At 41.9% G+C, this 27,812-nt stretch overlaps 1 protein-coding gene across 1 annotated transcript in view; it reads left to right on the top strand.

Moving 5' to 3' along the window:
* Positions 1-10,534, top strand: part of LOC311142671 (prolyl 4-hydroxylase subunit alpha-2-like) — a 41,737-nt gene extending 31,203 nt beyond the window's left edge. Inside the window, exons 13-15 of the mRNA XM_084178325.1 lie at positions 2,566-2,634; positions 2,870-2,966; positions 9,118-10,534. Of these exons, the coding sequence (XP_084034451.1) occupies positions 2,566-2,634; positions 2,870-2,966; positions 9,118-9,188 (237 nt within the window). The 3' untranslated portion in view covers positions 9,189-10,534. The remainder of the gene's footprint in view (positions 1-2,565; positions 2,635-2,869; positions 2,967-9,117) is intronic.
* Positions 10,535-27,812: the final 17,278 nt, after the last annotated feature.

Raw genomic sequence — 27,812 nt, 5'->3', positions numbered from 1 at the left:
TGATGTACTGGGCCTTACGCACTACCCTCTGCAGTGCCTTACGGTCAGATGCCGAGCAGTTGCCATACCAGGAGCTGATGCAACCGTTCAGGATGCTCTCAATGGTGCAGCTGTATAACTTTTTGAGGATCTGGGGACCCATGCCAAATCTTTGCAGTCTCCTGAGGGGGAAAAGGTGTTGTTGTGCCCTCTTCACGACCATGATAGTTTGTTGGTGATGTGGACATGTGTATTAGTGAAACCAAAGTGCTGTAACATATATACACTACCGTTCAAAAGTTTGGGGTCACTTAGAAATGTCCTTGTTTTCGAAAGAAAAGCAATTTTGTTGTCCATTAAAATAACATCAAATTGATCAGAAATACAGTGTAGACATTGTTAATGTTGTAAATGGCTATTGTAGCTGGAAACGGCAGATTTTTTATGGAATATCTACATAGGTGTACAGAGGCCCATTATCAGCAACCATCTGTGTTCCAATGGTACGTTGTGTTTGCTAATCCAAGTTTATCATTTTAAAAGGCTAATTGATCAATAGAAAACCCTTTTGCAATTATGTTAGCACAGCTGAAAACTGTTGTGCTGATTAAAGAAGCAATAAAACGGTCCTTCTTGAGACTAGTTGAGTATCTGGAGCATCAGCAATTGTAGGTTCAATGAGAAATTAAGGCTATTCCATGCGAGAAATTGCCAGCATAGAAAGAGGAGTGGGAGGCCCCGGTGCACAACTGAGCAAGAGGACAAATACATTAGAGTGTCTAGTTTGAGAAACAGATGCCTCACAGGTCCTCAACTGGCAGCTTCATTAAATAGTACCCGCAAAACACCAGTCTCAATGTCAACAGTGAAGAAGCGACTCCGGGATACTGACCTTCTAGGCAGAGTTGCAAAGAAAAAGCTATTTCTCAGACTGGCCAATAAAAAGAAAAGATTAAGATGGGCAGTCTGAGATATGGCTTTTTCACACAGGGGACTGTGTGAACCACTACTAAAGGACACCAATAAGAAGAAGAGACCTGCTTGGGCCAAGAAACACGAGCAATAGACATTAGACCGGTGGGAATTTGTCCTTTGGTCTGTAGTCCAAATGGGAGATTTTTGGTCCCAACTGCCGTGTCATTGTGAGACGCGGTGTGGGTGAACGGATGATCTCTGCATGTGTATTTCCCACCGTAAAGCATGGAGGAGGAGGTTTTATTGTGTGGGGGTGCTTTGCTGGTGAAAGTGTCAGTGATTTATTTAGAATTCAAGGCAAACTTAACCAGCATGGCTACGACAGCATTCTACAGCGATACACCATCCCATCTGGTTTGGGCTTAGTGGGACTATCATTTGCTTTTCAACAGGACAATGACCCAACACACCTCCAGGCTGTGTAAGGGCTATTTTACCAAGAAGGAGAGTGATGGAGTGCTGCATCAGATAACCTGGCCTCCACAATCCCCTAACCTGAACCCAATTGAGATGGTTTGGGATGAGTCGGACCGCAGAGTGAAGGAAAAGCAGCCAACAAGAGCTCAGCATTTGTGGGAACTCCTTCAAGACTGTTGGAACAGCGTTCCAGGTGAAGCTGGTTGAGAGAATGTCAAGAGTGTGCAAAGCTGTCATCAAGGCAAAGGGTGGCTATTTGAAGAATCTCAAATATAAAATATATTTTCTGGCTACTACATGATTCCATATGTGTTATTTCATCATTTTGATGTTTTCACTATTATTCTACAATGTAAGAAATAGTCAAAATAAAGAAAAACCCTTGAATTAGTAGGTGTGTCCAAAGTTTTGACAGGTCGTGTACTATAAAACATTATATTTTCGCATATTGAGAATGCGTCATGAGCAATTGTGTTGTTTCCGACTGTTCGTTGAGTATCTAATTGATCAGCTGTTGTCAAAGCTGAAATTAGTATGATATCCGGACATTTATTGTATACTCGATTTTCGAAATGCTGCATACTATTAAACTTTCGTTTTTCGCATACTCAAACGGTCTTCTATTTAGGACGCAAGTATTGGTATTCAGACACGACCACTAACATTGCTACAGTAGATGGTGGTGGGAAAAAAAAGTTTGTCAAACACTGGAAATTCACCCTTGGAGTCTGTCAGTTAATTTCAGTGTTGTACCCACTAAACCATAACATTGGATCTCATGTATTGGTCCATGCTAGTACTGTATGTATGATGTGTGTGTGCAAATAGAGGCAGAATGCCATGCTTTGCATAACTACAGTGCTTTTGGACGACTAATTTTTATACTGCACTTATGTCTAGTTGAATGACTGGCTCCTATGGATTTGGTGTTGTTATGTTTAGTGTTATTAAACAATGTTGTCATCATTTCAAGACATTCAAGACCCTTCTTCAGACCTTCAGTAATCTTTAAATTTCTACAGATAAATGTTTATGACATGGAAACTATCATTTGTATGATTACGCCTGTTATAAAACTGTTCGTGTAAATACAGCACACATCCCTTAGAGAAGTAGGCTACAGTAAATGGTATTAGGTGGAGTACTTCAGTGTATTAGTGAAGCCAGCTCACAAGGCTGTCCTTTCCCTGGCAGATGAGTGATGTTGAAGCTGGAGGAGCGACTGTGTTCCCAGACTTTGGAGCAGCTATCTATCCCAAAAAGGTGAGAGATAAAACATTTAACTGCTCTCACACAAGCACAGCCCTCAGCACTAGGGGCCAGGAAAAACTATTGGTCAAGTCACATGGTCAGAGAAATCTCCTAGACTTAGTCATCATACAACGTTAGCCTTGGTTGAGAGGGCCCGAACTATCTTATTTATAGTGAGCCATTACGTCGATGCAGTGGTGACTTGCATGTACTGAACAGGGTATGTCTCCTCAATGTGTGTCCACAGGGAACTGCAGTCTTCTGGTACAACCTCTTTAGGAGCGGAGAGGGAGATTACAGGACCAGACACGCTGCCTGTCCTGTGTTAGTAGGAAGTAAATGGGGTGAGTCGGATGGAGAGTTTAATCCAAACACACAAGCAGCCTCTCTAATCTCAATCTGTTTATTGGTGTCAGTCATTTGATGTGTTTCTTTGACTACTTCCTAGTAAGTCTTCATTGTGTTTCTCTATTGTATCTCTCACGTAGGCTGCAATGTTGCCGCAGTGTTTTTGTTAACGAACTTCTGCTTGCACATACACTTACTTTGATAATAGGAAGCCTCTAACTGTGGGGGAGTCTTCCTGGTAGTAGTAGGTTTTAACAGAGCCCTAAACCATGTTTCCACTGGCACTTTGAATTAAGGCCAAATTAGGGCTAAATTCGAGCTAGCTCGAATGGAATTCTCAAATTCGAGCTGGGTCGAGGTTAGGTTCATATATATTTTTTTTTACATTGTATTCTGAACCTAGGATGGCGGGAAACCCGGGCCAGCATAGACCAGTTTCACAGCCCAGTTTTACTATGCAACTGCCAGCTGATCACCACTGGATGCTGACACCACGTTTAGCTAGGTTGACTGGGCTAGTTGCGGACTGTTAGCTATCACATGGGCAAGCAGTACTGCAGTAGTCAGACATGACACAAATTACCACCATAGCTGGATCCTTGATTTATTTTTGCACTACACAAAGAATATCCTACAGACACCCGACAAGGCCCAAATCCCCGTCATTCGCATGAGGAAGAGACGGAGATATCGTGGACTTAGGTCGGGGTGCCTTGTAAGGATCCGACGGCGAGCGAGTAAACTGCTGCTCCCATCAATCCTATTAGCCAAACTTCAATCATTGGAAAATAAATTGGATGACCTAAGATTACGGTTATCCTACCAACGGGACATTAAAAACTGTAATATCTTATGTTTCACCGAGTCGTGGCTGAACGACGACATGGATAACATACAGCTAGCGGGCTATATGCTCCGGCAGGGTAGAACGGCTGACTCCGGTAAGACAAGGGGTAGCGGTCTATGTATATTTGTAAACAACAGCTGGTGCACAAACTCAAATACTAAGGAAGTCTCGAGGTTTTGCTCGCCTGAGGTAGAGTATCTTATGATAAACTGTAGACCACACTATTTACCAAGAGAGTTTTCATCTATATTTTTCATAGCTGTCTATTTACCACCACAAACCAATGCTGGCATTAAGATTGCACTGAATGAGCTGTATAAGGCCATAAGTCAACAGGAAAATGCTCATCCAGAGGCAGCGCTCCTAGTGGCCGGGGACTTTAATGCAGGGAAACTTAAATCCGTTCTACCTAATTTCTACCAGCATGTTAAATGTGCAACCAGAGGAAAAAAACTCTAGACCACCTTTACTCCACAGACAGAGACGCATACAAAGCTCTCCCTCGCCCTCCATTTGGCAAATCTGACCATAACTCTATCCTCCTGATTCCTGCTTATTAGCAAAAACTAAAGTAGGAAGCACCAGTGACTCGGTTAATAAAAAAGTGGTCAGATGACGCAGATGCTAAGCTACAGGACTGTTTTGCCAGCACAGACTGGAACATGTTCCGGGATTCTTCAGATAGCATTGAGGAGTACACCACATCAGTCACTGGCTTCATCAATAAGTGCATCAATGATGTCGTCCCCACAGTGACCGTACGTACATACCCCAACCAGAAGCCATGGATTACAGGAAACATCCGCACTGAGCTAAAGGGTAGAGCTGCCGCTTTCAAGGAGCGGGACTCTAACCCGGACGCTTATAAGAAATCCCGCTATGCCCTCCGACGAACCATCAAACAGCCAGAGTCAATACAGGACTAAGATTGAATCGTACTACACCGGCTCTGACGCTCGTCGGATGTGGCAGGGCTTGAAAACTATTATAGACTACAAAGGGAAGCACAGCCGCGAGCTTCCCAGTGACACAAGCCTACCAGACGAGCTAAACCACTTCTATGCTCGCTTCGAGGCAAGCAACACTGAAGCATGCATGAGACCACCAGCTGTTCTGGATGACTATGTGATCAAGCTCTCCGTAGCCGATGTGAGTAAGACCTTTAAGCAGGTCAACATTCACAAGGCCGCAGGGCCAGACGGATTACCAGGATGTGTACTCCGAACATGTGCTGACCAACTGGCAAGTGTCTTCACTGACATTTTCAACATGTCCCTGACTGAGTCTGTAATACCAACATGTTTCAAGCAGACCACCATAGTCCCCGTGCCCAAGGACACTAAGATAACCTGCCTAAATGACTACCGACCCGTAGCACTGACGTCTGTGGCCATGAAGTGCTTTGAAAGGCTGGTCATGGCTCACATCAACACCATTATCCCAGAAACCCTAGACCCACTCCAATTTGCATACCGCCCCAACAGATCCACAGATGATGCAATCTCTATTGCACTCCACACTGCCCTTTCCCACCTGGACAAGAGGAACACCTACGTTAGAATACTATTCATTGACTACAGCTCAGCATTCAACACCATAGTGCCCTCAAAGCTCATCACTAAGTTAAGGATCCTGGGACTAAACACCTCCCTCTGCAACTGGATCCTGGACTTCCTGACGGGCCGCCCCCAGGTGGTAAGGGTAGGTAACAACACATCTGCCACACTGATCCTCAACACGGGGGCCCCTCAGGGGTGCGTGCTCAGTGTTCTCCTGTACTCCCTGTTCACCCATGACTGCATGGCCAGGCACGACTCCAACACCATCATTAAGTTTGCCGACGACACAACAGTGGTAGGCCTGATCACCGACAACGATGAGACAGCCTATAGGGAGGAGGTCAGAGACCTGGCCGTGTGGTGCCAGGATAACAACCTCTCCCTCAACGTGACCAAGACAAATGAGATGATTGTGGACTACAGGAAAAATAATAGGACTGAGCACGCCCCCATTCTCATCTACGGGGCTGTAGTGTAACAGGTTGAGAGCTTCAAGTTCCTTGATGTCCACATCACCAAAGAACTATCATGGTCCAAACACACCAAGACAGTCGTGAAGAGGGCACGACAAAGCCTATTCCCCCTCAGGAGACTGAAAAGATTCGGCATGGGTCCTCAGATCCTCAAAAAATTATACAGCTGCACCATCGAGAGCATCCTGACTGGTTGCATCTCTGCCTGGTATGGCAACTGCTTGGCCTCCGACCGCAAGGCACTACAGAGGGTAGTGCGTACGGCCCAGTACATCACTGGGGCCAAGCTTCCTGCCATCCAGGACCTCTATACCAGGCGGTGTCAGAGGAAGGCCCTCAAAATTGTCAAAGACTCCAGCCACCCTAGTCATAGACTGTTCTCTTGCTACCGCACGGCAAGCGGTACCGGAGTGCCAAGTCTAGGTAAAAAAGACTTCTCAACAGCTTCTACCCCCAAGCCATAAGACTCCTGAACAGCTAATCGTGGCTACCCGGACTATTTGCACTGCCCCCCCACCCCATCTATTTACGCTGCTGCTACTCTGTTAAATATTAATGCATAGTCACTTTAACTCTACCCACATGTACATATTACTTCAACTACCTCAACTAGCCGGTGCCCCCGCACATTGACTCTGCACCGGTACCCCCCTGTATATACAGTGGGGAAAAAAAGTATTTAGTCAGCCACCAATTGTGCATGTTCTCCCACTTAAAAAGATGAGAGAGGCCTGTAATTTTCATCATAGGTACACGTCAACTATGACAGACAAATTGAGAAAAGAAATTCCAGAAAATCACATTGTAGGATTTTTAATGAATTTATTTGCAAATTATGGTGGAAAATAAGTATTTGGTCACCTACAAACAACCAAGATTTCTGGCTCTCACAGACCTGTAACTTCTTCTTTAAGAGGCTCCTCTGTCATCCACTCGTTACCTGTATTAATGGCACCTGTTTGAACTTGTTATCAGTATAAAAGACACCTGTCCACAACCTCAAACAGTCACACTCCAAACTCCACTATGGCCAAGACCAAAGAGCTGTCAAAGAACACCAGAAACAAAATTGTAGACCTGCACCAGGCTGGGAAGACTGAATCTGCAATAGGTAAGCAGCTTGGTTTGAAGAAATCAACTGTGGGAGCAATTATTAGGAAATGGAAGACATACAAGACCACTGATAATCTCCCTCGATCTGGGGCTCCACGCAAGATCTCACCCCGTGGGGTCAAAATTATCACAAGAATGGTGAGCAAAAATCCCAGAACCACACAGTGGGACCTAGTGAATGACGTGCAGAGAGCTGGGACCAAAGTAACAAAGCCTACCATCAGTAACACACTACGCCGCCAGGGACTCAAATCCTGCAGTGCTAGACGTGTCCCCCTGCTTAAGCCAGTACATGTCCAGGCCCGTCTGAAGTTTGCTAGAGTGCATTTGGATGATCCAGAAGAGGATTGGGAGAATGTCATATGGTCAGATGAAACCAAAATATAACTTTTTGGTAAAAACTCAACTCGTCGTGTTTGGAGGACAAAGAATGCTGAGTTGCATCCAAAGAACAACATACCTACTGTGAAGCATGGGGGTGGAAACATCATGCTTTGGGGCTGTTTTTCTGCAAAGGGACCAGGATGACTGATCCGTATAAAGGAAAGAATGAATGGGGCCATGTATCGTGAGATTTTGAGTGAAAACCTCCTTCCATCAGCAAGGGCATTGAAGATGAAACGTGGCTGGGTCTTTCAGCATGACAATGATCCCAAACACACCGCCCGGGCAACGAAGGAGTGGCTTCGTAAGAAGCATTTCAAGGTCCTGGAGTGGCCTAGCCAGTCCCCAGATCTCAACCCCATAGAAAATCTTTGGAGGGAGTTGAAAGTCCGTGTTGCCCAGCGACAGCCCCAAAACATCACTGCTCTAGAGGAGATCTGCATGGAGGAATGGGCCAAAATACCAGCAACAGTGTGTGAAAACCTTGTGAAGACTTACAGAAAACGTTTGACCTGTGTCATTGCCAACAAAGGGTATATAACAAAGTATTGAGAAACTTTTGTTATTGACCAAATACTTATTTTCCACCATAATTTGCAAATAAATTCATTAAAAATCCTACAATGTGATATTCTGGATTTTTTCTCATTTTGTCTGTCATAGTTGACGTGTACCTATGATGAAAATTACAGGCCTCTCTCATCTTTTTAAGTGGGAGAACTTGCACAATTGGTGGCTGACTAAATACTTTTTTTCCCCACTGTATAGCCTCCCTACTGTTATTTTATTTTACTTCTGCTCTTTTTTTCTCAACACTTTTTTTGTTGTTGTTTTATTTTACTTTTTTATTAAAAATAAATGCACTGTTGGTTAAGGGCTGTAAGTAAGCATTTCACTGTAATGTCTGCACCTGTTGTATTCGGCGCATGTGGCCAATACAATTTGATTTGATTTGAGAACAGTCATCCCTCGAATGATAGCTATCTAACGTTAGCTAACATTAGCTTGCAAATCAGAGTTGAAACAAGCTAAATCAAATCAAATTGTATTTGTCACATACACGTGTTTAGCAGATGTTATTGCGGGTGTAGTGAAATGCTTGTGCTTCTAGCTCCGACAGTGCAGTAATATCTAACAAGTAATATCTAACAATTTCACAACATATACCCAATACACACAAATCTAAGTAAGGAATGGAATTTAAGAATATATGCATATGAACAAGCAATGACAGAGCGGCATGGACTAAGATACAGTAGAATATTATAGAATACAGTATATACATATGAGATGAGTAGTGCAAGATATGTAAACATTATTAAAGTGACTAGTGTTCCATTTCTTAAAGTGGCCAGTGATTTCAATAGGCAGCAGCAGCCTCTAATGTGCTAGTGATGTCTGTTTAACAGTCTGATGGCCTTGAGATAGAAGCTGTTTTTCATTCTCTCGGTCTAACGTGAGCTAGCGTGAATTTTAGCTGGCGAGGTTCTATTGAAACTTGTCGTCTGGTTTGCTTGGTTAGCTAGCTCTGTTATTATTTCAATTTCTTGTGTGTTTTTATTCTACTTTATTGTATAATACTATATATTGATTACTGCATTGTTGGGAAAAGAGTATGCAAGAAAGGAATAACTGTACTCGTGCACGTGACAATAAAACTTAAAAACTTGGAGTCTTTCTGTTAGTAGTAGGTTTTAACCGAGCCCTTAGTCTCACACATCGGAGAGAATTGAGACTGGCACTGACATTTTGTATTTCTCTGTGTTGCCAGTGTCCAACAAATGGATCCATGAGCGAGGTCAAGAGTTCAGGAGGCCATGTGGCCTGACAGAAGTGGACTGAACCAAACCTTTCACCACTGACCCCAGACTGGAGGAGTACACTCTACCTACAGTGTATGAACATTTGATTGATCTCTCTCACACAGACACACACACCCCTACTGTGGTATGCATTCTGGTTTTTAACAATGAGCTGAGTCTTGGGACTCTTCAGTACCTATGTAGATAAAGGGAGGTGGATATGTGAATATAGGTATATGGCATTAAAGACTCTAATTTCTTGTTTTGTTTACTTGTTTGTTTAGCATTGATTTATCAAAAAATTACAAAAAAATGATGGCACAACCCTATGAGAACTTACTGCTTTCAGTCCACTACATTAGACTGCTTAAATTATTTCACTGTATGATTGACTTTTTTTTTTTATTCGGAAAATATCAAGCACAATAATCAATGTCCCAATGCAGTCTTTTAAAATGTATTTTGTATTATTTTTTTGTCAAAAAATCTCAGTGAGCCTCCTTGGGACACTGAAATGCTCAGTCCGACTGTGTACATGGGGATACAAATTTGAATATATTTACATACAGGACTGATTGGCTGATAGAATCGTGAAGAGCCCACCCCCTTACCCGTTCAAAAAAACAAAGGCACATGGTATTCAACCTGTCAGTTGGAGCTGGACCCTGAAAGACAAAACTTCCATAGCTGTGTAGGCTACTTTGTTTTGTCATCAAAACAAAAGGCATACATCACACATCTTAATTTGCTATATCATTGTTGTACTGTTTTCAATAGGTCAGCAGAAGATGCAGGACCAGAAATATGTAATGTGTGGAGCATTTAATAAATAAATAAAATGTAGGCTTAATATAGTACTTCAAACCAAATAAATTGTAATTTCCCCCCTCCCCCGGCTCACTCTCGGCGTGCCTCACTCCAGTTGTAGCCAGTCACTTGCCTAAGGTGCATGCGGAGACATGCACAATTGCACATGTCAATATCGTGACTTCATCAGTAAGTAGAAGGGCTGCCTTTGTAGCCAAAATCTCCTGTGGTACTTATCAGCTGTGTGTGTACTGTGTAGGCAGTCTCCTAGCGCTGAGCAGCAGCCAAATGGAGCAGTTGCTATGGCTACACAGAGTAATGTGTGGCACATTTAATTTTTTGGGTAGGTCTAAAAGTTGTTAGTTTACTTAGTCAATAAACACATGTAATGTGTTGTCCCATGTTTCATGAGCTGAAATAAAATAACAGAAATTCTCTACACACACAAAAAGCGTATTTCTCAATTTTAGTGAGCATTTTTCCTTTGCCAAGATAATACAGCCACCTGATAGGTGTGGCATATCAAGAAGTTTGTGCTGGGGGAACAATAAACGGCCACTAAATTGTGCAGAAATGTCTAAAAACCTGTTTTTGCTTTTTCATTATGGGGGAAACCAACTCCATATTAATGCCCATGATTTTGGAATGAGCTGTTCGATGAGCAGGTGTACACATACTTTTGGTCATTTAATCTGTGCTTCAGAACCAAAAGGTGCACGTCTTGACCGTTGACCAATGACCTGTCATCAGCATTGGCGCGCAAAGGCTGGCACACATATCCTAATTAGTGACCAGAAAGCGCTTGTTTAATTTCCTCTGGTTTTTCCTGGCAAAAATATATTTTATTATTTGTTATTGTTGTTACATTGTCGAGAAGCAACCTGCTAGTAAGCATTTCGTTGGACGATGTATACAATGCATATAGGTGCATGAATTGGACCATATTGCTGTACAACATTTGGGCGTCAGGGAAAATGTATGGGAGTAAAAAGTACATATTTTCTTTAGGAATGTAGTGGAGTAAAAGTAAAAGTTGCCAAAAATATAAATAGTAAAGTACAGATAACCCTAAAAAACTACTTAAGTTATACTTTAAAGTAGTTTTACTTAAGTACTTTACACCAATGGATTTCATTGAATTTTTGATCAACGATCTACACAAAATACTCTGTAATGTCAAAGTGGGAGAAAAAGTATAACATTTGTAAAAAAATATATATATCTATATGAAAAATAAAACACTAACATATCTTTATTAGATAAGTATTCAACCCACTGAGCTAATACATGTTAGAATCACCTTTGGCAGTGATTACAGCTGTGAGTCTTTCTCGATAAGTGTCTAAGAACCTTCCACACCTGGATTGTGCAACATTTGCCCATTATTATTTTCAAAATTCTTCAAGCTCTGTCAAATTGGTTGTTGATCATTGCTAGACAACCATTTTCAGGTCTTGCCATAGATTTTCTGGAACGTTCACTCTCTTCTTGGTGAGCAACTCCAGTGTAGATTTGTCCTGCTGAAAGGTGAATTTGTCTCCCAGTGTGTGATGGAAAGCAGACTGAACCAGTTTTTCCTCTAGGATTTTGCCTGTGCTTAGCTCCATTCCGTTTATTTTTAATCCTGAAAAACTCCCCAGTCCTTAACGTACAAGCATACCCATAACATGATGCAGCCACCACTATGCTTGGAAATATGGAGAGTGGTACTCAGTAATGTGTTGTATTGGATTTGCCCCAAACATAAGACTTTGTATTCAGGACAAAAAGTGAATTGCCTTGCCCCATTTTCTGCAGTATTACTTTAGTGCCTTGTTGCAAACATGATGCATGTTTTGGAATATTTTTATTCTGTACAGTCTTCCTTCTTTTTACTCTGTCAATTAGGTTAGTATTGTGGAGTAACTACAATGTTGTTGCTCCATCCTCAGTTTTCTCCTATCACAGCCATTGAACTCTGTAACTGTTTAAAGGTCACCATTGGTGAAATCCCTGAGCTGTTTCCTTCCTCTCCGGCAACTAAGTTAGGAAGGACGCCTGTATCTTTGTAGTGACTGGGTGTATTGATACACCATCCAAAGTGTAATCAATAACTTCATGATGCGCAGAGGGATATTCAATGTCTGCTTTTTAAAATTGTTTACTGATCTACCAATAGGTGCCCTTCTTTGCGAGGCATTGGAAAACCTCCCTGGTCTTTGTGGTTGAATCTGTGTTTGAAATTCACTGCCCAACTGAGGGACCTTACAGATAATTGTATGTGTGGCGTACAGAGATGAGGTAGTCATTAAAAAATCATGTTATTAAACACCATTATTGCACACAGAGTGAGTCCATGCAACTTAATATGACTTGTTAAGCAAATGTTTACTCCTGAACATATTCAGGCTTGCCATAACAAAGGGGTTGAATACTTATTGACTGAAGACATTTCATTTTTTAATTTTTTCTTAATTTGAAAAAAGAAATGAAAAACATAATTCCACTTTGACATTATGAGGTATTGTGTGTAGGCCAGTGACACAAATTCTCAATATAATAAATGTACAATTCAGGCTTTAACTCAACAAAATGTGGAAAAAGTCAAGGGGTGTGAATACTTTCTGAAGGCACTGTATATGTAGCTACAGTCCCGGAAATCCACTCCAAACCCCATGTAACCCACAAATGAGGACAAACCTTTGCACCAGGGTGGGAATCAGTTTATGGATCACTTGCATGGTGGGTTCAGTTGTTTTATTAGTCACATTGTTTCACATCATCACATTTATGTGTTTATTTTGCTCTTTTTTTATTTGTTGGTGTCTGCTTGATATAATATATGCATTTGTACATCTAATGTTGGGTTTGTTTAATCACTTATCATAGACCGGACACAGTTATCATGCTTTGCTTTTGTTTTGTGTCTAGGTGGGGTTGAAAGGCCCTTGCAGCAACATCCACAATGTAAATAATAAAATAGAGAACTAATTAAAGCAAATGGAGACAATTATTTGATGCAGGACACAAAATAAAATGTGGACAGTATAAACTAAGTTTGTAAACTCACATGAAAATTGTACCTGTAACCCCCCTCCCAACAAAAGAAAATGGCTAAGGAAATAAAAACTTAAAAGGGGGTGGGGGGGCATCCTGTCTATAACACAGGGAATATACAGTCGTGGTCAAAAGTTTTGAGAATGACACAAATGGCAATTTGCATATACTTCAGAATGTTATGAAGAGTGATCAGATGAATTGCAATTAATTGCAAAGTCCCTCTTTGCCATGAAAATGAACTTAATCCCCAAAAAACATTTCCACTGCATTTCAGCCCTGCCACAAAAGGACCAGCTGACATCATGTCAGTGATTCTCTCGTTAACACAGGTGAGAGTGTTGACAAGGACAAGGCTGGAGATCACTCTGTCATGCTGATTGAGTTAGAATAACAGACTGGAAGCTTTAAAAGGAGGGTGGTGCTTGAAATCATTGTTCTTCCTCTGTTAACCATGGTTACCTGCAAGGAAACACGTGCCGTCATCATTGCTTTGCACAAAAAGGGCTTCACAGGCAAGGATATTGCTGCTAGTAAGATTGCACCTAAATCAACCATTTATCGAATCATCAAGAACTTCAAGGAGAGAGATTAAATTGTTGTGAAGAAGGCTTCAGGGCGCCCAAGAAAGTCCAGCAAGCGCCAGGACTGTCTCCTAAAGTTGATTCAGCTGCGGGATCGGGGCACCACCAGTGCAGAGCTTGCTCAGGAATGGCAGCAGGCAGGTGTGAGTGCATCTGCACGCAATGTGAGGCAAAGACTTTTGGAGGATGGCCTGGTGTCAAGAAGGGCAGCGAGGAAACCACTTCTCTCCAGGAAAAACATCAGGGACAGACTGATATTCTGCAAAAGGTACAGGGATTGGACTGCTGAGGACTGGGGTAAAGTCATTTTCTCTGATGAATCCCCTTTCCGATTGTTTGGGGCATCCGGAAAAAAGCTTGTCCGGAGAAGACAAGGTGAGCGCTACCATCAGTCCTGTGTCATGCCAACAGTAAAGCATCCTGAGACCATTCATGTGTGGTGTTGCTTCTCAGCCAAGGGAGTGGGCTCACTCACAATTTTGCCTAAGAACACAGCCCTGAATAAAGAATGGTACCAACACATCCTCTGCGAGCAACTTCTCCCAACCATCCAAGAGCAGTTTGGTGAGGAACAATGCCTTTTCCAGCATGATGGAGCACCTTGCCATAAGGCAAAAGTGATAACTAAGTGGCTCTGGGAACAAAACATCGAAATGTTGTGTCCATGGCCAGGAAACTCCCCAGACCTTAATCCCATTGAGAACTTGTGGTCAATCCTCAAGAGGCGGGTGGACAAACAAAACCCCACAAATTCTGACAAACTCCAAGCATTGATTATGCAAGAATGGGCTGCCATCAGTCAGGATGTGGCCAAGAAGTTAATTGACAGCATGCCAGGGCGGATTGCAGAGGTCTTGAAAAAGAAGGGTCAACACTGCAAATATTGACTCTTTGCATAAACTTAATGTAATTGTCAATAAAAGCCTTTGACACTTACAGAATGCTTGTAATTATACTTCAGTATACCATAGTAACATCTGACAAAAATATCTAAAAACACTGAAGCAGCAAACTTTGTGAAGACCAATACTTGTGTCATTCTCAAAACTTTTGACCACGACTGTACATTATAGTAGGCTATATACATGCACCTAGAACCCGATATTTGTAATTGGGTTCCCGCTCATACACACCACACTGTAGCCTAAACATCAGCTGCTCAACAGGACCTTGATGGGCAGACTCGGGTTTGTTTCAGGGCTGGATCAAAAGCCTGCACACCCAGTAGCTCTCCAGATGGAGGATTGACCACATGTGTTTTCTACGGTAGCCTAACAGTTCAGTTATTTTTCTTTGCAGGGGTTAAGTGCCTTGATCAAAGGAACAATGGCAGGAGATAGTAGATCAGCAGCCTTCTCGCGCCAATACCACATTTATCTTGACTTTTTCATGTAGGCTACATAGAGACGCCACAAATTATTGGTCATGGAAATTTGTTTAAAAGTCATGGGAAGTCATGGAAAAATCATGAAATTCCATCTGTCAAAATGTGTATGAACCCTTAACAGTGAATAATAAGAGGTCTCTATAGCATAATGTCATTTGGGAATTTCTGTGAACATAATCTAATGGGACCGACTTGAAAAAAGACTCCTGCACCTCTTTCATCCCAAATCAAGCACTGGTAATATGCAAGATTTCAGATATCCTGCAGTCTAACTGAATCAGCTGTTCAGAAAGCTGCCATGGGGTGGCAGTCTGTTGTCATTGAGGGTCTGTTGAACTCTCGCTCTGTAGTGTTACAGTCACTGACGAATCAACCCATATTCTCATTATTACAGATACTGATTGGTGGTTTTGGCAGTGCTTTACTATGTTTAACATTTTCTGACATGTTTACATTTTTCTGACCCCACGGAAAAACGCATACGCTTAAGTAACAGAGAGCATGTTAAGGTTGGAATGCCTCTAGTGTTATCCTACTGGGCACACACTGGTCGAATCAACGTTGTTTACACGTCATTTCAATGAAATAACTTTGAATCAACGTGGAATAGACGTTGAATTGACATCTGTGCCCAGTGGGATGTTGAGGAGTGTACTGTACAGTAGGCCTACTTTGTGTCTTGACTAGGCTACATAACCCATAATTACTTGTGAATCATTACTATATCGATGTCATATTTAGTTTCTCATTGTAGGGGAAAAGTCTCACATGTTCCCATAATTATGTTTCTAGCAGAATAACAGCATACCACCCACTGGACACAGACTTCAATTCAATGTCTGTTCCACCTTAGTTCAACAATGACGTGGAAACAACTTTGATTCAAACAGTGTGTACCCAGTGGGCATCTATATGTCACTCTGACACTGATTGATTTCTGTTGTTAAATTTTTATAAAGTAACTTTTAGCCACTCTTAGCATATTGTATTCATGGTAAATAAATTAGAACATCTCAAGAAACTGTTCATAAAAATGTTCCTCCTTTTTTTACAGGTAGGTAGGCTATTTCTATTGTATGGCCAAGCAGGTCTACTAGGCTACCTATGTAGTGAACGGAAGGCTGCGTCTTAATCCGATAAAAATGGCCTAGTCTTGACATTTATATTATTTATTTGCCTAACGCCCTATCTAAAAACGACAGTGATGGCTGACTCCACTGCGACGAAAGAGCTTCTGGCTGCTTGTCATCCCTTTGTCTATAAACGGTTGACACCATTTCCGTGAACGGGGGATAGAGAGGAGGTAAAGAAGAAACTGAGACTAGGTCCGTGTATATCTTGGGTACAAGCCTTCTCTTCGGGTATGGCTAATAGCCCACTGAACGGCGGTTTAGAAATGGTGGAGTTACAGACACTGCAGTTCCGGATGCTGAAGTCGGTGAGCTCGTTCTCGCTGCACGGGAAGGAGGGCGGGGTCTCGTAGCATCATCGCTCTCGATTCATTGTACGGCTGCTGATGCTGAGCAGTAGCGGAGAAAAAACCAAGGGCCATGGAGGTGGCTTTAAAAACCTTAGGCCTTAATACATTGTGGAGATTAATTACACGGTAAGAACGCTTAGTTTCTATTGAAATGGTATGTTGTTATTTTAAATGTTGCCAGCTATAAATAAGAGAGCGATAGGAGAGATATATATGTTTTTACAGCAGGTTGATAGGAATTCTCAGGAAGAGCAAGCGTCATATTTGTGTTATTACTGTCGTTATCGTCAAGCGTGTGTCAGGACATTGCATTACGTCAATGTATTATTAGGCATATGTCATCTTATGCTTTTCACAATGAATGTGTTGGATAATTGTTAAGTATTTAAACGTATCTGTCGGAAGCACTGAGGTATGTGACGGTTGGATGGAACTGAATGGTCGGGAAGTAACGATCTTGGCCTGTGCATTAGGACGCATACAGATACAGCCTTTAAAATACGACGAGGAAATTGCTGCTGGCTGGCATGTTATGTTATGGTCAGGGCCATTTTAAACGATGATTTAGACGATGCGTTGGCAACACCTGTCTTTCTGTTAGCTACTGTAGCTGACATATGTTGGATAAATCCTCAACAGTTGTTGAAAAACCAGCTGTGCATTGCTCTTTTTCACTAGCAATAGCATAGTGCTAGTGCTGTTGTCTCCATCATTTACCTGTTCCGGGCCATCTGGTATGCTTATTGTTGTGTTTGATATTCATACGCCAGCACATAGGTTAAGGCCCATATTCAACATAGTGTGAACATAGTGTGTAATAGCCATATGAACAATTAGTAACCATAAAAAACACAATCTAACAGCAAAACTGAAACCAAACATTTTTCTTGCTTATTTCTCTAATCTGATTGAAGACATTTATAATAGCTGTGTCAACTATTTACACACAACACAACAATATGACAAGTTAGGCCTACCAGAGGGTTGCTATGCATGCATGGAGGCCTAGATATATCATTACAAACCAGCAGCGGGGTTATCGGCAGGTAGCCTAGTGGTTAGAGAGGCGAGCCAGCAACTGGAGGGTTGCCATTTCGAATCCCGGGTCCGATGGGAAAAATCTGGCGGGAAGTGAGCTGGCAACCAGAGGGTTACTGGTATGAAATGCTAGATGCCATTGCCTGCACTATAAAACATATATTGGGATTCAGTCAAAATGAATCATTTTATCTAGCCAAGTCAGTTGACAGAAAATGTTAAGTTGAGTTGACTTCAACTCACTCAAAATGTCAAAACGTATTAAATCAAGTTGATTTAGCAAAAAACTCTTTGTTTTCTCAACTTAGAAATTCACAACCATGAAGTCAAATCAGCTGAAGCAACATAACAGTTGTGTTGACAAAGATTTCACTTAAGATAATTACAACATATCAAATTGTCTTAACTTATGAAATGAAGTTGAATCAGCTAAGATCTACATGTTTACTCAACTTAGAAATTCACAACCAAGAAGTCAAATAAACTAAAGCAACATAACAGTAGTGTTGACTGAAAATGTTAAGATGACCTCAATTTATTTTTGGGGGTGAAACTAATTGGAATAATACCCAGCATGCTTTGCAACCATACATTTTTTACATTCACATTTCGGTCATTTAGCAGACAATTTTAAGCAGAGTGACTTCAGTTAGTGCATTCAATGAAGATAGATGAACAACCACATGTAAAAAGTAAAAAGTAAAGTGTTTCTGTAACCGTTACTGAGAATGTCATTGTAGTTAAAGTGGTCTGTTGGTTGGTTACAGAGTGCACTGCCATTTTTGAAACTGGTGTAAAAGCTCACAGATGAGCAAGAGAGAGAGGGGAGCATAATGAAATCTCTATTATATAATTTCAAGGACATAATCAGTTCTGAAATGTGTAATTGTCAAAGTTGTTGTTTCAACTGTATAGGAAGTTGATAGAACTTAAAATGTTAAGGCAGCCAGGTTACAAACTTTTGGAAGTTAAAACAATGAAAAATTATTTTTTTCTGACTGTCAAATACTTGTCCTCTACATTTGGTAATTTGTCAAAACAACTAGAGTAGCTTTGTTAGGACAACAAAAAAACTCTGTTTAATCACATTGATTTGACTAAAAGTATCATGTTCACTCAGCAAGTTATTCAAACCAAATGTGTCAGTTTCACTTAGGTTGAAATAATCTTTAGATTAAGTTAACTCAATATAACATATAACAGGTTACAAACTATTTTTTTACACTACCATTGTGCCCTTGAGCAAGCCACTTAACCCCTTGCAACAACAGCTCCCTGGGCCCCCAGTGTGGCAGCCCCCCACACGTCTCCAAAACCTGAATGTGTATGTATGTGTGTCTTTCGGAAGGGTTGTTAAAAACCGGAAATACAATTTCAGTTGGACCTTGTGTGCAATTGACCAATAAAATGATCTTAATCTTAATCTTAATCAATACTGGGCACACCAGTACTGGCCTAATGCCTGATAATCTGGAAAGCAGTTTGTTTTGGGATCACCGTCATTGGGATCTTGTGGTCATTCTGTTGTGGCTGGGTGATAGTTTAGGGATTAGATGTTAAGACAGGACAAAGAGCAAAGGTCTACCTTCTCATCCATCCTGTGTCAGAGAGAGGACCTAATAGTTAATATGGACTTACAGTAATAGTTAATATGGACCTAATAGTTAATATAGACTTACAGTAATAGTTAATATGGACCTAATAGTTAATATGGACTTACAGTAATAGTTAATATGGACCTAATAGTTAATATGGACTTACAGTAATAGTTAATATGGACCTAATAGTTAATATGGACTTACAGTAATAGTTAATATGGACCTAATAGTTAATATGGACTTACAGTAATAGTTAATATGGACCTAATAGTTAATATGGACTTACAGTAATAGTTCATATGGACCTAATAGTTCATATGGACTTACAGTAATAGTTAATATGGACCTAATAGTTAATATGGACTTACAGTAATAGTTCATATGGACCTAATAGTTAATATGGATTTACAGTAATAGTTAATATGGACCTAATAGTTAATATGGACTTACAGTAATAGTTAATATGGACCTAATAGTTAATATGGATTTACAGTAATAGTTAATATGAACCTAATAGTTAATATGGATTTACAGTCATAGTTAATATGGACCTAATAGTTAAAATGGATTTACAGTAATAGTTAATATGGACCTAATAGTTAATATGGATTTACAGTAATAGTTCATATGGACCTAATAGTTCATATGGATTTACAGTAATAGTTAATATGGACCTAATAGTTAATATGGATTTACAGTAATATTTAATATGGACCTTATAGTTAATATGGACTTACAGTAATAGTTCATATGGACCTAATAGTTAATATGGACTTACAGGAATAGTTAATATGATTTACAGTAATAGTTCATATGGACCTAATAGTTAATATGGAAATAGTACAGTGAGTACAAACAATAATAATATCCAGGGGAGACTGGGAATTGCCAGGGACCTCACGATACGATATTATCACGATACTTAAGTGCCGATACGAGATATATTGCAATTATATATGTATCACGAGTCTATATGTATTGCGATTTGGTACTGCGGTTTTATTGTAATTTGACGTTCCAAACATATTGCTCACTAAATGTCTGCTGTAGAGAGACAAGAGAGAGCCTCCTGTAGCTCAGTTTGTAGAGCATGGCGCTTGCAACGCCAGGGTTGTGGGTTCGTTTCCCACGGGGGGCCAGTATGAAAATGTATGCACTCACTAACTGTAATTCGCTCTGGATAAGAGCGTCTGCTAAATGACTAAAATGTAAATGTAATGTAAATGTAAAACAAGTTTTGGAGATAAAAGTGCTGAAAACATGTTGGCACACCATTAATAAAAAAAAAGAAGAAGATGGAGAACAAACTACAGTATGAGAAATACCGGAGTTTTGGCGCAGGTACAGCCGACTAACGCTATAGCTTATGTTAGCTAGGCTACCTAGCATACAAACTATACTTACTGTGACTCATTTGTAAAAAAAAAAAAAAGATATATATACATATATATAATCGAACCCACAATTGCTGATGCTCCAGATACTCAACTAGTCTCAAGAAGGCCAGTTTTATTGCTTCTTTAATCAGCACAACAGTTTTCAGCTGTGCTAACATAATTACAAAAGGGTTTTCTAATGATCAATTAGCCTTTTAAAATGATAAACTTGGATTAGCAAACACAACGTGCCAATGGAACACAGGACTGATGGTTGCTGATAATGGGCCTCTGTATGCCTATGTAGATATTCCATTATAAATCAGCCGTTTCCAGCTACAATAGCCATTTACAACATCAACAATGTCTACACTGTATTTCTGATCAATTTGATGTTATTTTAATGGACAAAAAAATTGCTTTTCTTTCGAAAACAAGGAAAGTTCTAAGTGACCCCAAACTTTTGAACGGTAGTGTAAATATATATATAAATTGGGGAAATTTGGTAATCCAATGACAAGTGCTGTCCAGCCCAAATAATCAGACAGGAAGGATAACGTTCACTGCCATGCAGAGTGATTAAACCTCAGGTCCTCTGGCATAGCCAGCACTCGAGTCATAGTCTGCATCCCAAATGGCCCGCTATTCCCTATAAAGTGCACTACTTTTGACCAGGGCTCATGGGAAATAGTGTGCCAGTGACATTTGGGACTCAGTGAGTGGCCCAACTGCACCATCTGCAAAGATTGTATAATCCTGATTCTCTTAAGAAATGTGTCCCAAAATGTAATATTCCCTCCCTGTCTGGAAATGAAATAACACGACAGGGGCAATTTGGAGCAAACCGAAATCCGACCTGTCGAGGCCTGGCATTAGGAGTGCATTACATTCCAGCAGCATGCAATCTGAAAAAGTTATGCATTGGCAAATACAGTGAGCCTTGCAAAACAAGCTGGAATGTAATATGTTGTGTGATATGAATTGTATGTGAATAGCTTGGTTATATCAATATGATGTATTACTGTATGGACTATGTAGCATGTGTCTTTTTTATTACTTGTCGTTGTTTATGCCAGAATGCCAATAAAGTAGTTTGATTTGTTGTGAGCGGAAGATGAAATTGGACATGTGGCAAAGCCTTGCGAATAGACAGAAATACATTTGTAGCAATTTGCTGAAAGGTAGTCCTTGGGGCTAGGCGTAGCATTGGTGCTTAGGAATCAACCATAAACAAACATGGCATTAGTACCAACACAACGTAACACATTGGCAACAATTTCCACTAGAGATGGAAATCGGTAGAATGGCATGCGAACACAGACAATCTTTATTTATGACTATGGCGGGCAGCGACTAAGCAGTGTCTGGAGAATCTGGTAGCAACACAGATTTGATGTCTCCGTGGAGACTATAAAGTGGGCCATGATGCCAGTGTGCTTTGTGTGCCCCTTCTTCAACAGCATAGGAATCCATGCATCAGAGTGGCCACTCTGGGCGCGGGAACCTCACTGCCTTCTCCCCTTTCTCAGTGTCCATTAGCCTTGCTTGACTTGTGTCTTGGAGTTCCGCTTCAGACTTAAATCCGGGGGGAAGCTGTGTAAATTAGGAAGTAGCCACTGTACTCTCTTAAATGCCAGTGTGTGCTGACGAGAGATAGGCTTACACAAGCAGTAAGAGAGTAGGTCTAAGTACTGGCACCCTATTTATTTATTTTGATGCCTGTGGTCTACACTGAGTGTACAAAACATTAGGAACACCTGCTCTTTCCATGACATAGACTGACCAGGTGAATCCAAGGTGAAAGCTATTATCCCTTTTGATGTCACCTGTTAAATACACTCCAATCAGTGTAGATGAAGGGGAGGAGTTAGTGTGTCAAGAACTGCAACACTGCTGGGTTTTTCACTCTCAACAGTTTCCCGTGTGTATCAAGAATGGTCCACCATCCAAAGGACATCCAGGCAACTTGACACAACTGTGGGAAGCATTGGAGTCAACATGGGCCAACATCCCTGTGGAACACTTTCAACACCTTGTAGAGTCCATTCTCTGGCGAATTGAGGCTGTTCTGAGGGCAAAAATGGATGTAACTCAATATTAGGAAGGTGTTCCTAATGTTCTGTACACTCAGTGTATAAGAGTTATACTGGGTGTGTCCCAATAATTTCTCCTTTCTCCTGAAGTGTGCACTCATTCACTTCTTCCCACAAATCTAAGAACCTTGGTTTGGTGGAGGCATGGGCTATTGGGAGTTTCCACCATATTTATTTTACCTGTCAATTATTTTAAGTCAGAGAGGGAACGTGAACAAGTGTACACTTTGGGAGGAAGGATGAGAAAAATGAGAAAAAAGCCATGGGATTATGTCCCAGCACCAAATATGGAACGGGACAATAATCAGATGTATATGTAGCCTACAGCTTAATTGAACCCCGCCTCTGGTTCTGGCCGATTGCAGTCTACCGCAGCATCCCTCTAACATGGGCAGTTTCTGGGTTAATACCGCATTAGTGTAGTGTAGTGGAACAGGAGCTACAGCTGTGTCCAGTTGTAGTCTGCTAGTGCATGGGTAGGAGTAGTACCCACAGTCATCCCAACATGTGCCAGGTCTTGGTCACAGCATGGACCAGTCCATGGGGCATATTTATGGATTAACAACTATATAGATTGATTTCTATGAGGTCCTTGATTCTGGACTTTAGCTGGCAAGAAGGTGGCTATGGAAATTGCAAGTTAATAACTTCAACCAATTATTTAGTCAGCCAAGGTTGTATTCAACTGTTCCCTGCAGCAGAGTCAGAATCAAGGCCTTTGGCTTCAAACTGTACTGAGGGATTGGACTTTCAACATCATTTTTAGTGGACCTCATAGAAATCAATCTATATAGTTGTTAATCCATAAATATGCCCCATGGACTGGTTCAATGCTGTGACCAAGATCTGGCACATGTTGGGATGACTGATTATAATTATATTAGGTCTGTCCCTGACTAAAAAAAATATTGTCGACCAAAAGTTGTATGTTCTTTCGACCAATCGATTGGTCTAAATTTTTAAACATGTATTTTCCCCTATATAGACAAACCCGATGTGTTTGAATAAAATCAACTATAAGCATTGAGCCTGTCTGATGCTTAAAACTTACGGTTTGATGAAATAAGACAAATGCCTCGAGGGCGCCAGCGATCTAGATAACCAGAAGAAAAAACCTTAACCTGACCCAACTATTCTCCTCCCGCTCCTGCTGACTTTCGCAGATTCTGCCATTACTCTCCTGAAGTTGCCAGTAATAGTCTACACGAGGAGTCGGCAACCCTTCTCATGTTGAATGCCAATTTATCTGACCATTTCTACTGATCTTCGTGCCAGTTATGGTTTTTATATGCACATTTTCGTGAAACAGTTTAATTTAATTTGTAATAACGTCTTCATATCTCAAAATCATTGTCATGTGGTTAATCAAAATTCTATCCAAATCTAAATGAAAATGATACAAACCTAAAAAGTAACTTATATTGCCATTGCCAACTATGTAAAAATAGCCTACATAAAGCCAACAAATAAAAACATTGCAGCCTGCAGGTAGAAAATATCCTGATAAAATAAATATCCTATAAATCACATTGGCTACGCATGGCCTGTCTGCAACGAACTTGAAACATATCAACTATTAAATTGGGTCTAGCCCTGAAGCTTGCGCCAGTGAGCTCTGGACAGACACAGCTGTAGGCTATTTGCCAAAGGGATAAGAAGCAGTACTTGACTTGGGAAGGAGCTCACCAAATGTTCTACTGCTTGAAGTCCTGTTCCCCTTAAAGAATATTAGCTCAAAATATTGTGGAGCTCCTGCACCTAAATATAAACAGTACCAGCACCCAAAATGTGTACCGGAACCTGTTTCAGTCAAGCACTGATAAGAAGTAATCAGGTAGGCCTATTTTATGACGTTTCCACTGGATCACAGCATGACATCTTTCACTTTCACGCTGAGTGGTTATCAAAAGGGAGAGAGCTGGAAAGATTTTTCAGGTAGCCTGTAGGCCTACTTCTATGCGTGCGCGTCCTTACTCAACATTGACAGGAGCGCTCCAAACAAAAGACAATGACTAAATTGACAAAACTCGTAAATGGAATGAAATAAGTGTAGCATAGGTTGTGCACTCTGCAAACAATGTGTCCACTCAGACAATGAGAACGGGAAGACTGGAATAATAATATTGAATGGAATAAAATAGTTACCGTAAGCAAAGTAACAAACATTGTAGATTAGAAATTATAGGAATTAATGGTAAATGTACTACTGGTGATATATGTAATGGGGAATTGATATACCTTAAAAATCAAACGCAAACAATTCACAAAATGAAGTTCTTTTTTTTTTTCTTTTTATTATATATATATTTTTTTTTTTGGAGGGGTAGATCAGCTTAATATTGCAGATAGATTGTAACTTCCATCAATGTAATTGTCTGCATCACTTCCAATCCCCCATGTTTTTTATATATATACTCCCCTTTATTACTTTTCAACCCCGCCATCCTTTCCCTACTTGGGGTAAATTAGTGAACAACAATGCCCAGGCCTCTACTTCCAGCCTATACTTACTATCTACACCTTATGGACACAGTCAATTTTACAATAATTCTATTTTATTTGTTTTCAGAAAATTTCAGAAAATCACATTGTATGATTTTTAAGTAATTAATTTGCATTTTATTGCATGACATAAGTATTTGATCACCTACATTTACATTTACATTTTAGTCATTTAGCAGACGCTCTTATCCAGAGCGACTTACAGGAGCAATTAGGGTTAAGTGCCTTGCTCAAGGGCACATTTACGTCATTTAGCAGACACTCTTATCCAGGGCGACTTACAAATTGGTGCAATCACCCTATAGCCAGTGGGATAACCACTTTACACTTTTTTTTTTTTGGGGGGGGGGGGGGTAGAAGGATTACTTTATCCTATCCCAGGTATTCCTTAAAGAGGTGGGGTTTCAAATGTCTCCGGAAGGTGGTGAGTGACTCCGCTGTCCTGGCGTCGTGAGGGAGCTTGTTCCACCATTGGGGTGCCAGAGCAGCGAACAGTTTTGACTGGGCTGAGCGGGAACTATGCTTCCGCAGAGGAAGGGGAGCCAGCAGGCCAGAGGTGGATGAACGCAATGCCCTCGTTTGGGTGTAGGGACTGATCAGAGCCCGAAGGTACGGAGGTGCCGTTCCCCTCACTGCTCCATAGGCAAGCACCATGGTCTTGTAACGGATGCGAGCTTCAACTGGAAGCCAGTGGAGTGTGCGGAGGAGGGGGGTGACGTGAGAGAACTTGGGAAGGTTGAACACCAGACGGGCTGCGGCATTCTGGATGAGTTGTAGGGGTTTAATGGCACAGGCAGGGAGGCCAGCCAACAGCGAGTTGCAGTAATCCAGACGGGAGATGACAAGTGCCTGGATTAGGACCTGTGCCGCTTCCTGTGTAAGGCAGGGTCGTACTCTCCGAATGTTGTAGAGCATGAACCTGCAGGATCGGGTCACCGCCTTGATGTTAGCGGAGAACGACAGGGTGTTGTCCAGGGTCACGCCAAGGCTCTTCGCACTCTGGGAGGAGGACACAACGGAGTTGTCAACCGTGATGGCGAGATCATGGAACGGGCAGTCCTTCCCCGGGAGGAAGAGCAGCTCCGTCTTGCCAGGGTTCAGCTTGAGGTGGTGATCCGTCATCCATACTGATATGTCTGCCAGACATGCAGAGATGCGATTCGCCACCTGGTTATCAGAAGGGGGAAAGGAGAAGATTAGTTGTGTATCGTCAGCGTAGCAATGATAGGAGAGGCCATGTGAGGATATGACAGAGCCAAGTGACTTGGTGTATAGGGAGAATAGGAGAGGGCCTAGAACTGAGCCCTGGGGGACACCAGTGGTGAGAGCACGTGGTGCGGAGACAGCTTCTCGCCACGCCACTTGGTAGGAGCGACCGGTCAGGTAGGACGCAATCCAGGAGTGAGCCGCGCCAGAGATGCCCAGCTCGGAGAGGGTGGAGAGGAGGATCTGATGGTTCACAGTATCAAAGGCAGCAGACAGGTCTAGAAGGACAAGAGCAGAGGAGAGAGAGTTAGCTTTAGCAGTGCGGAGAGCCTCCGTGACACAGAGAAGAGCAGTCTCAGTTGAATGACCAGTCCTGAAGCCTGACTGGTTTGGATCAAGAAGGTCATTCTGAGAGAGATAGCAAGAGAGTTGGCTAAAGACGGCACGCTCAATAGTTTTGGAAAGAAAAGAAAGAAGGGATACTGGTCTGTAGTTGTTGACATCAGTGGGATCGAGTGTTGGTTTTTTGAGAAGGGGTGCAACTCTCGCTCTCTTGAAGACGGAAGGGACATGGCCAGCGGTCAAGGATGAGTTGATCAGCGAGGTGAGGTAGGGGAGAAGGTCACCGGAGATGGTCTGGAGAAGAGAGGAGGGGATGGGGTCAAGCGGGCAGGTTGTTGGGTGGCCTGCAGTCACAAGTCGCAGGATTTTATCTGGAGAGAGAGGGGAGAAAGAAGTCAAAGCATAGGGTAGGGCAGTGTGAGTAGGACCAGCAGTGTCATTAGACTTAACAAACGAGGATCGGATGTCGTCAACCTTCTTTTCAAAGTGGTTGACGTAGTCATCCACAGAGAGAGAGGGGGGGGTGGGGGGGGGGGGGGGGGGGGGAGGATTCAGCAGGGAGGAAAATGTGGCAAAGAGCTTCCTAGGGTTAGAGGCAGATGCTTGGAATTTAGAGTGGTAGAAAGTGGCCTTAGCAGCAGAAACGGATGAAGAAAATGTAGAGAGGAGGGAGTGAAAAGATGCCAGGTCGGCAGGGAGTTTAGTTTTCTTCCATTTCCGCTCCGCTGCCCGGAGCTCTGTTCTGTGAGCTCGCAATGAGTCATCAAGCCACGGAGCTGGTGGGGAGGACCGAGCCGGCCGGGAGGATAGGGGACACAGAGAGTCAAAGGATGCAGAAAGGGAGGAGAGGAGGGTTGAGGAGGCAGAATCAGGAGATTGGAGGGAGAAGGATTGAGCAGAGGGAAGAGATGATAGGATGGAAGAGGAGAGAGTAGTGGGAGAGAGAAAGCGAAGGTTGCGGCGGCGCATTACCATCTGTGTAGGGGCAGAGTGAGTAGTGTTGGAGGAGAGCGAGAGAGAAAAGGAAACAAAGTAGTGGTCGGAGATATGGAGGGGAGTTGCAGTGAGATTAGTAGAAGAGCAGCATCTAGTAAAGATGAGGTCAAGCGTATTGCCTGCCTTGTGAGTAGGGGGGGACGGTGAGAGGGTGAGGTCAAAAGAGGAGAGGAGTGGAAAGAAGGAGGCAGAGAGAAATGAGTCAAATGTGGACGTAGG

Source organism: Coregonus lavaretus (genome assembly GCF_964263955.1).
Source record: "Coregonus lavaretus genome assembly, chromosome: 15".
Taxonomy (NCBI): Eukaryota; Metazoa; Chordata; class Actinopteri; order Salmoniformes; family Salmonidae; genus Coregonus; species Coregonus lavaretus.
This window is presented reverse-complemented; position numbering and strand designations above follow the sequence as displayed.